At 50.5% G+C, this 16,513-nt stretch overlaps 1 protein-coding gene across 1 annotated transcript in view; it reads right to left on the bottom strand.

The window, feature by feature from the left end:
- ABCA13 (ATP binding cassette subfamily A member 13) overlaps positions 1–16,513 on the bottom strand; it is a 375,994-nt gene that overhangs the window by 228,780 nt on the left and 130,701 nt on the right. Inside the window, exons 30-31 of the mRNA XM_078059915.1 lie at positions 11,907–12,083; positions 10,010–10,316 (exon numbers count right to left, since the gene is read on the bottom strand). Of these exons, the coding sequence (XP_077916041.1) occupies positions 10,010–10,316; positions 11,907–12,083 (484 nt within the window). The remainder of the gene's footprint in view (positions 1–10,009; positions 10,317–11,906; positions 12,084–16,513) is intronic.

Below are 16,513 nucleotides of genomic sequence, written 5' to 3'. Positions count from 1 at the left end.
AGAAACAGAAATAAAGAAAAAGGTATTTTTTTAAATTAAGGAAACTTTATGGATAAGAAATGCAGGGAAAAGAAATCCATGCAACTGAAGTCCCTGAAGAAGAAAAACCAAATGCTGGAAGATAATAAATTGGTGATGCTGGAACCCATCAAAAGTTTCAATGCAAGAAAACTGGAATCTACACATTGAAAGGTCTTACCTTCTGCCATGGACAATTATTCTAGAACGGTCAACAATGAAATGGATCCCATTAAATTTATTGAATTTTCAAGTCACTAGCAACTTGCCAAAATTACCAGGTCAAATAAAACGGGAAAATATCCAAGTGGCCTCAGATTGCTCCATAATCACATTTAAGGCCAAAGATAATGGAGTTATTTCTACAAGATACTTGAGGAAATACTGAGTCAAGGATTTCATATCCATCCAAGCTGCCTTTCAAATATAAATGCTGCAAAGAGTTTTAAGCACGTAAGAACTCAGGTTATATTATCTCATACGATTATCTTAAGGAAATTACTAGAAGACAAATTTTAGCCCACCCAAGGATGACCGGTAAATTACAGTGTAAGATAATGATAAGCAATGAACATGTGTTCCAGTAAAAGTAAGACTAAAACAAAAATGGAAAATCAGATGACAAGACAGACTGGAAATGTTATGTTCCCTGAAATGTAGAAATGATATGACAAACAAAAATTGAAAGGTTAGGGGAAATGAATCAGATAGAAAGAATAAGTTGGCAAATGTCAAAATCAGAGGCTATTTGTTCAACATTCACAAATGTAGACTATAAGCATAGGCATCTTTCATGGTACAAGAGAAGACATTGAGATAATATCAACCAAAATTGCATGATGGAGAAGAAAATTTAATGATGGAAGAAGAGAAATTACTCCATTTTTTTTTGCATGGTAAAAACAAATATAAAGGGTTGATATTATTTATACGAAGTTGCAATTATAAGGTAACCACCAGCACAACAATAAAGCATTATTAAATATGGGGTTTTTTTTAAGATTTTATTTCTTTATTTGAGAGAGAGAGAATAAGTGGGGGAAGGGCAGAGGGAGAGGGAGAAGCAGGCTCTCCACTCAGCAGGGAGCCTAACTCAGGACTCGATCCTGGGACCGTGAGATCATGACCTGAGCCAAAGGCAGACACTTAACTGACTGAGCCACCCAGGTGCCCTTAAATGAGTTTAAAAGCAAAATCATAAGTATAGAAAAATACTTAACTAAGAACATCTATACACAAAACTTCATTTCATGCTATTATACACCTAACCTTGCCTCAATAAGAAGGTATATGAGACATACAAGAGACTCACCTGAAACAAAACATTTCAGAAAAATTTAAGGGCAAAGGCACATCAAGCAAATGGGAATACAGAGATGTAGGGGGAGAGAGAGAGAAAATGGGAGGGAGAAAGGAAGGAAAAAAAGCAGGGATCATCAAGTTACTTTCATACAAGGCAGGCTTACGTGTACAAATAGGACTCAGAGGATCTGTGCACGGCATTCAAAGGCCAGCAGCACAGGAAAGGGATAGGGACAATCACGTAGGAGGGGGACCATGATTTATCTGCCTTAGTCTAGGACAAATGAAAGTTTGCACTTTAAGGAAAGAGAATTCCTAAATAACAAAATGAATATAGATCCGATTCTATACGCCCAAGATAGGAAATTAAAAATTCTTTCCAAGTTCCCATAAATCATTCACAAGAGTAGATTATATATTGGTTGACAGAGAGAAATGCTATTAATTCAAAACATGGATGTGATAAAGACGTTTTCTGAAGGCAATGTAAAAATTAGGATGCATCCACGGGAGTTGGCAGTTAGCGTATGATGCAGTTTTGAGTGTTTGTCAATCTGATTGAAAAAAATGCTCTCATGGAGTAGTTTTCAATTTATTTTTTTTTCTTACTATAAGTACACTGAGTAACTTTGGAAATTCCTGAGACTTTCCACTTGGAAATTAAAAGAAGCTTTACTCAAACAGCTCTTGGGAAAAGAAGACCATCGACACTCATATTGCAAGTATGCAGAGAAAATCGATAAATGAAGTCCAAACATAGTTCCATGAGGCCCTTTGACACTCTCCCTCAGGACCTCCACAAAGGAGGGGACGCTGCTATTGGCCTTCCTGTGGTCCTCCTGTCCCCCAAGCTACAAGCCTCCTTCAGGCAAGGAGAACATTTTTTCTCCCGGCCACGAACGCCGGGCGACCACTGTTCCTGACACATGGCAAGTGCTGGACACACTTTTTTCCAAAGACGAACCAGCACAAACACTTTGACTCTTAGCAAGAATCACAATGTCAAGTATGTAAAAGATGCATTGCCATGACACCACGTGGAGAAACAGATCCAAAACAAAACAAAATACAACCGATGTGTAAGAAGAGGGTATGAAGTAGGATTTTTTCCCCTCTATTGTCTCAACTCTTGATAGATAATCATTTGCTTATGAAACTAACAATAAAAAAAGAAACATATTAAAGTGAGGGAGGTCAGAATAGGATGTCCATCTGCTCCCTACTGTTCAGACAGAATAAAGCAAACGAGTGTGTTCCAGATTCTTCAGTGTATTCATTCCTACTCTGGAACCCAAACAAAAGCACTATCAATAAAAGTCTGCAAACATGGGATGCCCGGGTGGCTCAGTCATTAAGTGTCTGCCTTCAGCTCAGGTCATGATCCCAGGGTCCTAGGATCGAGTCCCGCATCAGGTTCCCTGCTCAGTGGGGAGTCTGCTTCTCCCTCTGCCTGCCACTCCCCCTGCTCATGCTGTCTCTCTCTCTCTCTCTCTCTCTCTCTGATAAATAAATAAATAAAATCTTAAAAAAAAAAAAGTCTGCCAACAGGAAATCAAACGCTCTTATTTATATAAGCCTCTTTAAAAGGACATTCTGATCTTCATAAACATTAATTGTCACTAGCTCTTTTTCTGAAGATGGCAAATGCTCGATTTACATTCTAATGACCCCTTGCTAAGAGTGTTTTCTCTGTGGCCAGCCTCTCTTAGCACCATCCCGTGAGTTCAAAGACAGACAAGTGATGAGTGCTTGCATGGAAGTCACACAGAGGGGACGAACCACAGAGAAATCCGCTTTGGTTTTTCCCCATCAGCCCAGCTTCAGCGCACTGCTCCCCTGCCTTCCTCCAGCACGCACAGACCACATCCCAGTGGGATGCCGAACCCAGAACCCCATGAGGCAGCTGCTGGGTGGAAGGACCACCACCTTCTTACCCTCCCATCCCTTCTCTGTTCCCTCTGGAAGACCCGGGCCAGCAGGCTGAGGTCCCATACCTGCCTGCTCAATGCTCCCCTGCCTTCCCCCAATAGCTTTGGCCCCTGTGACTGGTGCCTGGGAGGAAAGGGGTGCCAGGGAGGGGGGATCTCTGGGGTTCATATTTGTGCTGTGTCCTCCCACCCAGCCTGCACCAGAGGGATGCACAAGGGTGTCTGTGAGTGACAGGGGATTTGATGTCCATTCTTCGCTTTCTTATTCCAAGTTTGCTAACTCTTGGGAATGTCAGGGGGAAGGGAGGTGGCCCACATGCCCGCACGCCTCTCTGAACACAGCACCATGGAAACCAGCGATCCCAACCTTGGCTCTGACCATGGAACCCAGAAGAACATCCCAGCAGTGAGCGCTGCCCAGAAGGGCGTGGTGGGCTGCTCACAGGCCAGTCTTGTCCCCTTTCCAGGTCTGGTTTTCACAAGCACACTAGCGCTGAGCCCCACAAGCCAGTGAGGTGGGCAGGCCAGCAATAGCATCCCCATCACCGTGAGGATCCCTACCAGCATCAGTGACAAATCGTTGGCCCCAGGTCTGTGACCAGCAAGAGGTGGACCTGGACTCCAGATGCAACTTTTCTTTCTTTTTTTTTTTTTTAAGATTTTATTTATTCATTTGAGAGAGAGTGAGCTAGAGAGAGCACGAGCAGGGGCAGAGGAAAAGGGAGAAGCAGACTCCCCGCTGAGCAGGGAGCCCAATGCAGGGCTCGATCCTAGGACCCTGAGATCATGACCTGAGCTGAAGGCAGATGCTCAACCGACTGAGCCCCCCAGGCCCCCCCAAACGCAACTTTTCATGCCAGCACCTCACGATTCCATGTCTGAGATTCTGAGGGGATCTCAAGTGCTGAAGGCTGTCCACCACAACATTGGAAGGTAGGACTGGCTGCCAGGACCCAGCATGCCAAAGAAACAGACTTTTGGAACTGTTAACTCAGACTCTGAGTACAAAAACCCTCTTCATCAAGCTCCCCTATTAAAAGGTCTGAGCTCCCAACCCCGGCTTGCAGGGCAGGGTTTCCCCCACCACCAGGCAATTCTCAGATGTTAGCTGGTGTCCTACAATGCAACTCAATCCTACCACTCATGACCTGAAGGCAGGGTCATGTCCCACAGTTAGGGGTTCATCCCACAAGATCCCACACACACACTCCTGATGCCCTTCCCAAATCCAGACTGTCACCAGTGACTGACGACCTGTGGTTAAAAAGAAAGCCCCAGACCCCAGGTGGAGTCACTTGCCTCCAGGGACAGCAAACCAAGACTTCATCGTAATTTCAATTTCTCCCGGAGTGGGATTTTAAATCCATCAATCCAGAATGTTCTAATCTACACGGATGAGGTAATCTGTCACAAAGGCCCTCTCCTCCCAGAGGACAATGAGGTGATCCACCCAATAAAACCCCCAGCGCTTCCCCAAAGGGAAGGCGACCTTGCCTGAAACAATCCTTTCTTTTCTTTGCTAATAACTGCTGGCCCCACCTTCCTTCCTAGAAAAACCTTCCATTTTGTGCAACCTCAGAGCTCCCCTCTCCTTGCCAGACGGGATGCTGCCTGATCAATAATCACTTCATAGAGCCAACTGGATCTTCCAATGTACTCTGTTGAATTTTGTTTTTTAACGTGTTAAATCATAGGTGCCCAGGGCCCCTGCCTGGGTTTGACGAGGCTGCTGGAGCCACTCACAGAACTCAGGGAGACCGTTTACTCCCTAGATCACCAGTTTGTTGTAAGAGGGTTAACTCAGAAACAGACAGAAGACCTGCCCGCGGCAGGGTCAGGGGAGGGGACGTGGGGCTCCCATGCCCCCCACCCAGGGCCCACGGTCCCCACATCTCCGCCTGCTCACCAACCTGGGAGCTCTCCGGCCCCTGTCCCTTTGGGATCTTATGGAGGCTTCAGGACATGGGCAGGCTGGACTAAGTCATTGGTCATTGGTGATTGATTCAACCTACAGTCCCTCCCCCTCCCCCGAGGAAGAAACACACCCCGTTTCTACACGAGAACGTTGGGGAATCTGGCTGGCACCACTCCTCCTGGCACTGAACCCCTCCCTTGATTAGGAGACAATTAGCTTCGCTGTCCCCAGGCACTAAAGAGACCCAGCCCTCGGGACACCTGCACACTCCGGCTGAACCCAGAGCTCTGAGGAAAAAGGAAGAAAATATAAGTCAGACGTTCACAGAGGACGGAGTGAAGTGGCAGCTGAGTGACCAAGAGGGTACGCCTGCTCCCACACAAAATCTTTGCAAGCACTAAATGGCGATTATTAGTTCCCTGGGGGCGTGAAGGGCATTCAGAAGTCAGGACACCTTGCGGGGGGGAATAACGTGACCCGTCCGATCCTCGATTTCTTCAGTTGTGTTTCTCTTACCAGGTTCTCGAAGGCTGAACGAGATGTGTGGGAAAATGTGCGACAGTTTTCGGAGAAGCATCATTGTGGCTGCTGGTGATGGGAAAGAGTCCGGGAAATTGCATAAACCACGACCTGGGGTTTTAACAAAAAACCTCTCTGGCCGGCAGGGAGGTGAGTCCATGCGGACTTTGAGGGTCACGAGAAAGGATATAAAGCTACATTTCTGGGGTGCCTGGGTAGCTCAGATGGTTGAACATCTGCCTTCGGCTCAGGTCATGATGTCAGGGTCCTGGGATGGAACCCCACATCGGGCTCCCTGCTTAGCAGAGAGTCTGCTGGAGCCTAATAGCCCCCCCATCAGGAGAGAGTAGGCCGCTTTCAAGGAAACATTCTTTTTGTGTGTAAAATAATTCTAGAGTATTGCTGCGGTTTTCATTTTGCTGAAAAACTTTTTATGAAATTGCCTTACTCTCTGGAGCAATGAATTAACATCTGACATTCTTTGTATTCATGAAGTCTGCCGGGAGCTCCCATCGTAAATTGTCCTGTGATAACCACCCCAGAATCTCAGGGCTGAAAGGAACCTTAAATTGCACTGCGTCCTGCTCGCACCCAAGTCTGCCATCCCAGGGGACCGTTTCCCAGCGTCAGCCCCTCAAAACATCAGTTCCAGGGGCTGCTGGCTGATTTTAGATGAAAGAGACAGATGGAGGGAGGAAGTGAAGGAGGAGGGTGAGAGGGAAGGAGGGAGGGATGGAGGAGAGGGGGGTAGTAGGATAGAGGAGGGAGGGAGGGAGGATGGAGGGGGAGGAGGGAGGGAGGGAGGAGGGAGGGAGGTCTGCTTGGGATTTTCTCTCTCCCTCTCCCTCTGCCCCTCCTCCCTCTCTCTCTAATAAATAAATAATTTTTTTTAAAAAGAGAGACAACAGGCTCGAAACAGAGTCACTTGTGCTGAGCCCCACGTCAGCAAACCAAGAGGTCATACTCAGCCTAAGTTCCAGACCACTAAGAATGTACGTAACCTTTAATCAGTCATCCTGGAATTATCTGGTCAGCAGGAGAGCAAGCCACAGAGAGACCCCTTCCGTTCCCTTGGGAGGGGCAGCCTAGCCTGAAACAATGTGTTCTTTGCTAATAATTTCCTTTAAACATTCTCCTTTTGCCTTTAAAAGCCTTTCCCTTTCTACAGCTCCGGAAGCTCCTTCGTATTCGCCAAATAGGGCAATGCCTAATGCCTGATTCATGAATCCCTGAATAAAGCCCATTTGATCTTTAAATTTACCCAGTTGAATTTTTCTTGTTTAACAGATTGAATGTCACCTTCCCGGCAAGGCTGACGTTAACCACATTAATAATTCCTCTGGGTGCTCCTCACTGCCTTCATCCCACACCTGCTGGCTCTTACCTCCTCCCAGTATTCCATTCAAGCTGCTTCTTTGTTGTGTGTGTAGACTCTGCTTCCCTGAACTCCAGCCTGAGAGCAAAGATTTCACCTGTCCCTTCACTGACTCACCCAGGTCTGGAGACCAACAAATAGTACATAAATATAGTTGAACAAATGAGTCCATTAATGACTATATAATTCATACCACAAGTAGGGAGCCACTAAAAGTCTCACACGTGTGTGCTCTGTGGTCGACACTAGGCTTCAGAACCATCCCTCAGGTGGCCAAGCACCAGGATCTTATAGGATCTCCACGGGGTCTCAGCCTCCCGCAGATACACCCAGCCCTTAAGATACGGACACTTTTTGAAGCTAGAAATAAAAGAAGGATATATCGCAATGAGAGCCTCCGAGGCTTGACTCTTTCAGAAAAGGAAAATACTTCTTCACCTCCTTCCAAGGAGTAAAACAAAGACTTCTGAGAAACCGTGCCACAGTATCCCAGGGAGGGAACGAGTAAAAGTGAATCCATGAGCCAGGGTCATAGCAGGACACTCAGCTCAGACAGTTCAAGGCAGGAATGTTTCGACCCAGCGGGCTGAATGTCCTGCTATGATCCTGGGTCTGTATGTATATATACTATACATTATATATTCCTATATTCTATATATAGATAATAGAATATTACTCAGCCGTAAAAAAGGACGAGATCTTGCCATTTGCACAACAAAATAAGTCAGACAGAGAACGACAAATACCACGTGATTTTGCTTATATGCGGCATCTAAAAAAACCAAAACAAACAAACAAACAACACTAACAAGAAAAAAAAATCAGAAACAGATTTGTAACTACAGAGAACAAACCGGCAGTTGCCAGAGGGGAGAATGGAGGGGGATGGGCGAAATAGGTGATGGGGGTAGAGACGGACACACTTCTAGTTATAAACTAAGTCAGGGAGACGAAACACACAGCAGAGTGCCGAATACCGTAACAGTAGGTGGGGACAGAGGGGGACACACGGTGGTGACACAGAACGTGGGGAGCACTGAGTGACGTACAGAGGGGCCAAGTCTCCATACCGTACTTCAGCTACACTTCAATAACAGAAAGAGAAAAAGTAAGCCCGTGATACCGGAATCCCGCCAGGGCACTCGGCTCACTCCAGCCTGAGGCCTGGATGGGTCTCAGTCACAAGAACTTACCGTCAAGCGGTGAAGAGGCACATCTTTGAGTCCCTCCCCTCCCCCAAAGCCCGTTAGCCGAGCACCACCGTCAGCACGAAAGGAAAGCGGACCACGCGGGCCACCTCCGACTCGCCATGAAGCTGTTTGCAGGAATGTGTGCTGTTCTGTCCTGCCCATCACCCCCTCCTGGGAGCCAGCCTGCGTGGGAGGGGGGCGAGGCGACCCCCAGCCTCCCTTGTGCACCAGACCAGACGGAATCTGCCTCTCCTACCCTCACGCCCGTGGCCCCCCTTCCGAGGTGAAGATCAATAGCATGCTCTGGAGCTAGACAGAGGCTTCCAGAATGCCATCTTCCCGAGATTCAACGGAAAAGAATGCATCATAAAAAGCCAATTTCTCCGAGAACCTGGAAACGGGTCATTCATCCCCGCAACGTCCCAGCATGTGGGCTGCTATGAAGTTTTGCGCCTGACCCTTTGCCAGAAAAAGCCCTTTTCTCGAATTCTGCTCTTGGTGTTACTGCCGCCAAGAAAAATAATTTAGGAGCAGAAGAGCCGAGGCCGAAAAGGTTCAAAGCCGAAAACTATCGTCGCTTTGAAAGGAAAGAAATGCTTTCATTTTACAAAGAAGGAGGTGAAGGGATGTACCGATGATCCGCATAGTGAGGCGGTCCCTGGGTTAAAATGACACCCTGGTCTCTGTCTTTCTGACCCTCTGTTCCGTCCACCACGCTCTGATACCGCAAGAGGAGCACAATCAGGCAGGCGGCAACCTGTGCTCAGGGCACAGTGGGAAAGTTGTCCCTGTGACACCACCTTTTGCTTCATCAAAACGCACTGCTGAGCTATCGTGTGGAAGGCATGTGCCCAGGCAGGGAGGAGGTAAGACGTCAAGACATCTGTCAGGAAAGCGTGACCCCGGTCCCCTGGCTTCTGCAGAGCAGGTGTCCCACTGAAGGACGAGCGTCTGCTGCCTGTAACTAACCTGGGATCCAGGTGGTCCCTCTGATGACCTCCCCTTCGGCCCTTTCCTCCTGTGCTCCCCAGCCCTGCATCCTGGGGCCTCCAGTCCGGGCCCGGGACAAGATGCTTAAGGAACCGCATCCCTCAGGGCTGAGCACACCCACCTCAGCCACGTGGCTGTCAGGCCGCTGACCACCCGACTGCACCCAGGGGTCCACATCCCAATCGGGCACACCCTGCACTCCACTTTGCGGGCCCTGCCTGGCCTGTCCCCCCTCCTCTTCCTTCAGGTGCTGTGGTCCAGCTGCTCTAGCCCGTAACTGCCCGTCCCTTCTCTCCTGCAAGGACATCAACAGCCAGGTCACCAACGAACTCCTACATGTTCGCAGACTGCCCCCCGCGTCCCCAAGCCACTGTCCCCGGCCCTCCTCCCCACAAGTAGGCCGACTTTTTAAGATCTGCACTGAAGAGGAAGTGTTTCCCTAGCTCACATGGGTGACATCTGGAGTCAGACTCGCAAAACCCCCGTGAATACTGTTCAAACTCGCTCTGAAGGGTCTTTAAAGCTACGGATGCCTGGCGTCAAATTTAAAGTTCTGCATGACCCCATATCTCAACCATTATTCCTGTGTCTGGATGGCCCGGGCGTAGTAAGTCAACCGGGAGCAGTTACACAGGGGAATGGACTTCCTTAAATGCTCTCTGGAGCGACTACAGAGAAGATCCAAGACATTCTCAGCGCAGCGATCCAAACGCAGAGCGCGTCTCGCTATAAAGTGGGCGCGCAGGGGCGCGGCTGTGCGATGCCTACTCACAGGTCCCTGGTGTGGCACGGGTACGGGATGGCCTGAGTCTGCGCGGCCAGCTCCCCGGCCTCCTGCCCGGTCTGCACCGAGATGATGGCTCTTTCGATCATGTCTTGCAAAGGGACAAAGATGTAGTTGTACTTGAACCCTTCGGCCGGCAGGCTCTGAGGATGAAACTTCCAGGAAGGGTTTTTCACCAAGTCCGTCCTCATGCTGTATAAGACGCTGGTCCGGATGGTGTAGGTGACGTGGGGTGGCAGCTGCCGAGACGGGGCCCCCCGGTTCCTGCCGGCCAGGGAAGTGTTGAATATGACACCTGCCGGCAGAAAAGGGAAGACAGGGGTCATCGCACCCTGAGGGCGGCTCACCCAGAGCCAGCGCGGGTCCAGGGAAGTTGGACGGCCATGAGACTCAGCCCAGCCCCCCCTTGGGGAAGCGGCGAGGCAGCGCGGATCCTCAGGGTTACACAGGCTGCTACTGGTATATAAACCCATACTGTGTGTCATCAATTATTTACAACAAAATAATCTGTACCAAGAAATCTGTAACAAAATGATTTCTTTTGCGTTTTTCTAGGACTCGAAAAATGACCTCAGGCTGCTCAAACAGTCAAGCTTTCCTTTTCTGGGATTACAGATGCATCCGTGAGAATGAGGCAGGGGAGGTGTGCGGAGGCTTGTGGTCGTGGAGGGAGGAGGTCAGGGGACGGAAGGGACAGCACAGGGAGGGTGGTCAAGGGCATGCTGACAGACGGTCGCTCTTCACCTGCGGTGAGCAAGGCGGGGCACAGAGCTGTCACGTCATACGGATGTACGTGGGTCAGCTAGATTTCAGCTTCCAACAAGGAACTGGTGTCTTTGGGGTTATCGATCAGTCGTTTTTGTTTTTTTTTTTTAACTTAAATTTGATTAGCCAACATATAGTACATCATTAATTTTTGATGTTCAATGATTCATTCGTTCCATATAACGATCATTCAAAATGTGAACATAGGGACTCGGTTCTGGCACATGAATTCTCTGAATTTCATACACAATGCCTGTTGGGGGTAAACAGGACACTCCCGAGGTTCACATGGGCAAGTCCTAACCCCCAGCAGATCAGAATGTGAGCTCACTTAGAGACAGTGTCCTCACAGAGGGAGTCAATGGAGAAGGAGGTCCTTAGGGCGAGCTCTCGTCCAGCAGGACTGCTGTCCTCAAACAGGGGAAACGTGGACCCAACATGCACATGGCAAACACCGTAAGAGACCCAGGAGAAGGCAGCCGTCGACACGCCAAGGGGAGGCTGGAGCGCATCCCCCTCACAGCCTCAGAAAGAGCCCACAGTGCTGACACCTGGGTCCCAGACGTCTGGCCAGAACCAAGAGAAAACAGGTTTCTGTCATCAAAGCCACATGGTCTGTGGTCCTGTGTCATGGTGGCCCTCAACAAACTCATACACACCCAGATAAAAAAAATAATGCGATATTCATTCAAGACATGAGAACGCATCACGTGTATCCTGAACGAACGGGCATGAATGAAGGAAGTCGAACTGGCTGTTGTCTCCCCCCTCCCCTCCCCCCAGGATGTCAAGATACTATGATAAAGTCAGAGTGACGACGGAATCAGAGCAAAACTGTAATCGGGAAAGATATAATTTTATCATGTGAGATTTAGCGGTAAAACGACAGCATAAACTAGTAAAAACAGATGCCGTGAATGGCCTGGAGCCCAGGATCGGAGACGCGGACAGCCACAACTCACCAACGCAAGGTGAGCCTTTCTGCTTGGTCTCAGTTTATCTGGAAAGGACGTCTTTTCTTTCGGAGCCTCTGGCACACAGGTTTGGGGAGAAAGACGCAAGACGGCAAGCCCGCTGGAGCCCATGCCTACCGGAGCATATGCTCTCATGGCATACTCACTGGCCAAAAAGCTGTTCTGCCGCATGAGCTCACGGGCTTTCGACTCCAGGCTGGCGACAGAATCCAGCGCCTGGAAACGGTTCAGCACCACGCAGGAGGAGAGGTTGACCAAGATACGGCCGAGGAAGCGGACGCGTCCGGCGCCCCCATGAGCAAACATCTTGTCCAGCTTCCCTCCTGAGGGCAGAAAACGGGACAGGACGTTACAACTTGATCTCAGCCCAGGGAGAAAAAAAATCCCTTCGTGAGTCACACTTTGTTCATAGGCAAAATGTGCTACCTATTGGCTGAGTATCAACTCTGCCTTTTGAGTTTTGGTTTTGGTTTGGGTTTTTTTTGTTTTGTTTTGTTGTTGTTGTTTTGTTTTTTTTTAAGTAGCCCCAAGGTGGGGCTCGAATTCATGACCCCGAGATCAAGAGTCCCAAGCTCCACCGACTGAGTCAGCCAGGGACCCCAACTCTGCTCTTTGAATGCAGTCCCGTGATGCTGATCCTTCCATGGGAATGAAAAGCCGTGGAAGCACAGGGTGAGCATGCGGCTCAGGGATGCTGGGCGGCAGCGACGCACAGAAGAATCCCCAGGCGAAAGCCTCCAAGCAGCACGGAAGGCCTCTCACACAGAACCCGGCAAAAAAAACATTAGTGTTCCAACCTGGCGCCAAGGAATTCCAGAAAACATGCCTTCACCATCACAGCAGGCATTTTGTGAAAGCCGCTCACTTTGTCACATTAACTTCGCAGAAACAGTGATCCGGGATCAAGGAGTATTGCCACCGAGGAAATCCGATGCTGGTGCACTCTGCCCAGGTTTGAGCATTTGAAAATGAAGTAGAGCCGGGGAGTAAAGCGGGCACATTCGTCAGGGCAGAACACGGGGGAGGACTTGGTACATGAGCTCTGGCTTCAGGGACGAGCTGGACCCCAGGTCAGAGAGATGTGGGAAAACCAAACAACGCAGAGTAGGGTGGTGTGGGAAGAACACGAGAACATAGCCCAGGGAGGGAAGCGATTACAGACGTGCTCGGCATGCTCAGGATGATAGGGAGACGCCATCAGACCCGCCAGGCTCGCTGATGTCATGGCACCACCATGGGCTGGGGCAATGTGCTTGTGTCCACTAGGGCGGGCCACCCTGTCCCCCCACCCTGGCCTCGCTCCTTAGGAGACCCCCAGAGACTAGATTGCTTGGGACTTCATAAAGAACAGAAAGACTCAACCAAGAAGGGATGAATGCACGTGGAAACATACTGACATGTTTTTACACACCTATGACACACACAAAAACACACAGCGAATCACAAAACCGCATAGACAGAGGACAGTAAAGGGGCAGCTCTTAAACGCCCTAGTGGCCCTTCCCTCAACCACAGGACCCACTTCCACAGGGACGATCCCTGAGCAGATGGACACCGGCTTCCGGCCACATCATCCTCTCCAAAAGCATCCCTCAAAGGATGAGCTAAAATGAGCCCCCACCCAACCCCAAATCTGTAAGACTGAACAGAACCAGCCACTGGGAAACATCAAGAAATGGAAGCTTGACGAGAATCCTCTGGGAAAGAGCATCCGTTGTATATGATTTTCAGGCTTTACAACGGAAGTCTATCGCGTGCTTTTCAGCACGGGCTGAGTGGTCCAAAGGAGTGAAGTCTATTCACTATGCAGCAAACCCTGCCGGTTATTCGGGGGAACTGCGTGATGCCATGGCGCCTGGGGAGCCTCCGTGGGCGTTCAGCCACCCGCTGCATTGAGGGTAAGCCCACACCCCGTGGGACGAGGGCTGCTAGCCACCGCGCTCCCGAGCCCACACTCTGGCAGGCACACACTGCAATCCAGAGTGAGCCCCCCCGCGTCCTGTTCCGAAGTGCCCTATGCGTGGAGTTCCCAGCGTCCTAGACTTATTCCTTTCCCTCCATGATCCCACACAGCCTCTTGCCTGTGGGCCGTGTCATTTGCTGTCCATCGTGTGGGAGCAGATAATGACCCGACCCGCTTGCCTGTCCTCTGTGCAGGGGCAGTGCGCCCCCCCGGCCCTCACCCACCCCTCGAGGTCCCCCATGCTCCAGCCCCCCAGATGACAGCTGGCCTTCCCCCCGTGCCCATTCGCGGGGCGCCCCAGCACCCCTGGCACTGCCTCGGCCTTCTCGCCTCCCCCCCTTGCTGGTCTGCCTACTCCTCTCTCTCCTCCTGGCTTCCTACTTTCCAGATCAAGCCTGGGCTGTGCCCGCTCAGCACCGACCTGTCTCTGAAAGGCCAGAGATGAATGAGGGACCACGTCAAGGTCTGTCCCTGTCATCATGAGGCACACAGAAAAACCCATTAACGTGGCCAGGCCTCCACTCTTTCCGTGGTGAGGAGAACTGTTTCATCTACCCCATCCAGATGGCTGAAACAGTAAGACTCCGAACAACAGGGAGAAGTTGGCGTGAGCATGATCCCGCAGCTACCCGAGCAGCTCCTCGACCTCCATCACTCACTGCTTCTCAAAGCGGGGCCTGTTACTCTGCCATTTCTGGATCCCAGGCCGAGACACCGAGCCTGCTTCCACGGGGCCCGGCCCCTCTCCGCTGGACCAGAGGCCACGGGGGTTTGGTTTAAGGAGAGTCTCTCGGATCAGACCAGTTCTGCGGTGGAGACGGAGACACAGCAAGCCTACTGGTGGGCTGCAGTGTATGGGGCCTCGCGGTCAAGGGTCAGACGGGGGGGTACCCACCGCCTACTCCCTGGGGGCAGCTGTGTCTGTTTAGCCCTGACACCCTACATTTCTTCCTTATGGCACAGGGATGATGATAATCTGCTCCGTGGTATTTTTCTAAAGGTTACAGGAAATGCCAGCAAGACTTCCGGCACTCATGGTGTCCGGGGCATGCTGAGCACTCGATCAGTGTGTCCTAATACTGTGGTTATTAATATATTAGAGAAAATCGATCTCCAGTAGAGGCACAGACGGAATGGGCTGCCCTATCCCATCAGATATCGGCTTATCAGATATTGGCTCAGATGACACCACAGGATCGGAGCGGTGCTCTGCCTGGTGGGCAGACTTCCAGAGCGCCAACCACCACCTCCACCCCAACCGAGACAGAGAGCTCAGCACCCGGTTCATCTGCCGTAGAGACACAGATACCAGCTGACTTGGTTCGGCTGATGCACGCAGAGCTGAGGCCAGGAATTCTGCATTCTTCCTCATCCACTCACCCTGGTGACTCCGATCAGAGTCACCCTGGTGACAGCTCAGCCGAGCAGAGCCATGTAGCGCTTCTCAGGCGTTCCCACCCACGGACCCCTAGCACAGGACGATGGAGGGCGGCCAAGGGATGTATGCAGGGAGAAGACAGGATCCCAGAAAAGCCCGTACAGGAAGAAAATTTTCTGAAATGAATGTTTGTTTGTTTTTTTCAGGAAAATATTAATATTCTAGCCTCTTCCTTTTGTTTTCGTATAAAATATGTCTCATTTTCCCGCAAATGTTGAAGCAAAAGTGATGCTTTCAGGCGATGCACCAAGTTTACTCTGTGACGCCATGGGCCCTGGCACACCGCGCAAGAAGGATCCACGCACTGCGCTCTGGAGACGTCTTTTACGCCGTGAAATGTCACTGTAAAGGTGGGGGAGCATCTATGAAGGCACTTCGTGGGGATTCATACTGTTGTTCTCTAAGCACGGTGGGCAGGAGGCTGAGCTCAGAGCTTCCTGCGTGCAGTGACAGACCCCGGGAGCCATCAAAAGCCAGACGCATGAGACACGCGGGCGGGGGTAGCCAGCTTGGGGCACAGGAGGAGTGACACTGTCCCCACGTGGTAAGTGCCATAGGGGAGCCCGGGAATGGTGGCAGAGAAGTCAGCAGGACACGGCTTTGCCCCTAGAGCAACTCTACGTGATTCCGTGTTTTGCGCTGGAAAGTGGTTTTTTTTTTTTAAGATTTTACGTATCTACTTGAGAGAGAGAGAGCACATGAAGCAGTCGGGGAGGCAAAGGGAGAGGGACAAGCAAACCTGGGAGTCCGACGCAGGGCTCCATCCCACGGCTCTGAGGTCATGACCTGAGCCAAAATCAAGAGTCAGGCGCTTAACCAACTGAGCCACCCAGGCGCCCCTTGCATTGGAAAGTGATTTTGATCTGCAAAGTTTCATCGTCCTCGTCTGCAGTGGGAGGAAAACCATGTCGCCTACGGAGTTGTTCTAAGAATTAAAGTCTGTTCAGCACCCAGTGTATAGAAGTGCTTACACCGACAGCAGGAATTGCTGGAGGAGAGAGCCAGGCCTGACCAGTGGTCATGAATTCCTCAGGATGAAAGTAGGCAGAACAACTAGAAAGCAGGAGACCAAAGCATGCACTGCGAGGGGCTTCGGGTGTTTCTGCTTTTTGTTCTCTTGTGTTTGATGGATACCTGCAGAGTATGATATTTTACGGGGGGAGCAAACTGAGGACGTGTTTATATTGCTGAGCATACATCATTTAGAATATGTGCTCTAAAGCTCACCCGCGGGGGCCTAATTCAGAGCCAAGGCTAAAGGTAGCTCCCGGCCCTTCCCCACCAGAGAGCGTGTTTGGGAAACCGGGAGTCCTGCTCCTGCCCAGGCAGGGGAGCGGGGACATGGCCCCACC

The sequence above is a fragment of the Halichoerus grypus genome, chromosome 12 (genome assembly GCF_964656455.1).
Source record: "Halichoerus grypus chromosome 12, mHalGry1.hap1.1, whole genome shotgun sequence".
In the NCBI taxonomy this organism is placed as follows: Eukaryota; Metazoa; Chordata; class Mammalia; order Carnivora; family Phocidae; genus Halichoerus; species Halichoerus grypus.
This window is presented reverse-complemented; position numbering and strand designations above follow the sequence as displayed.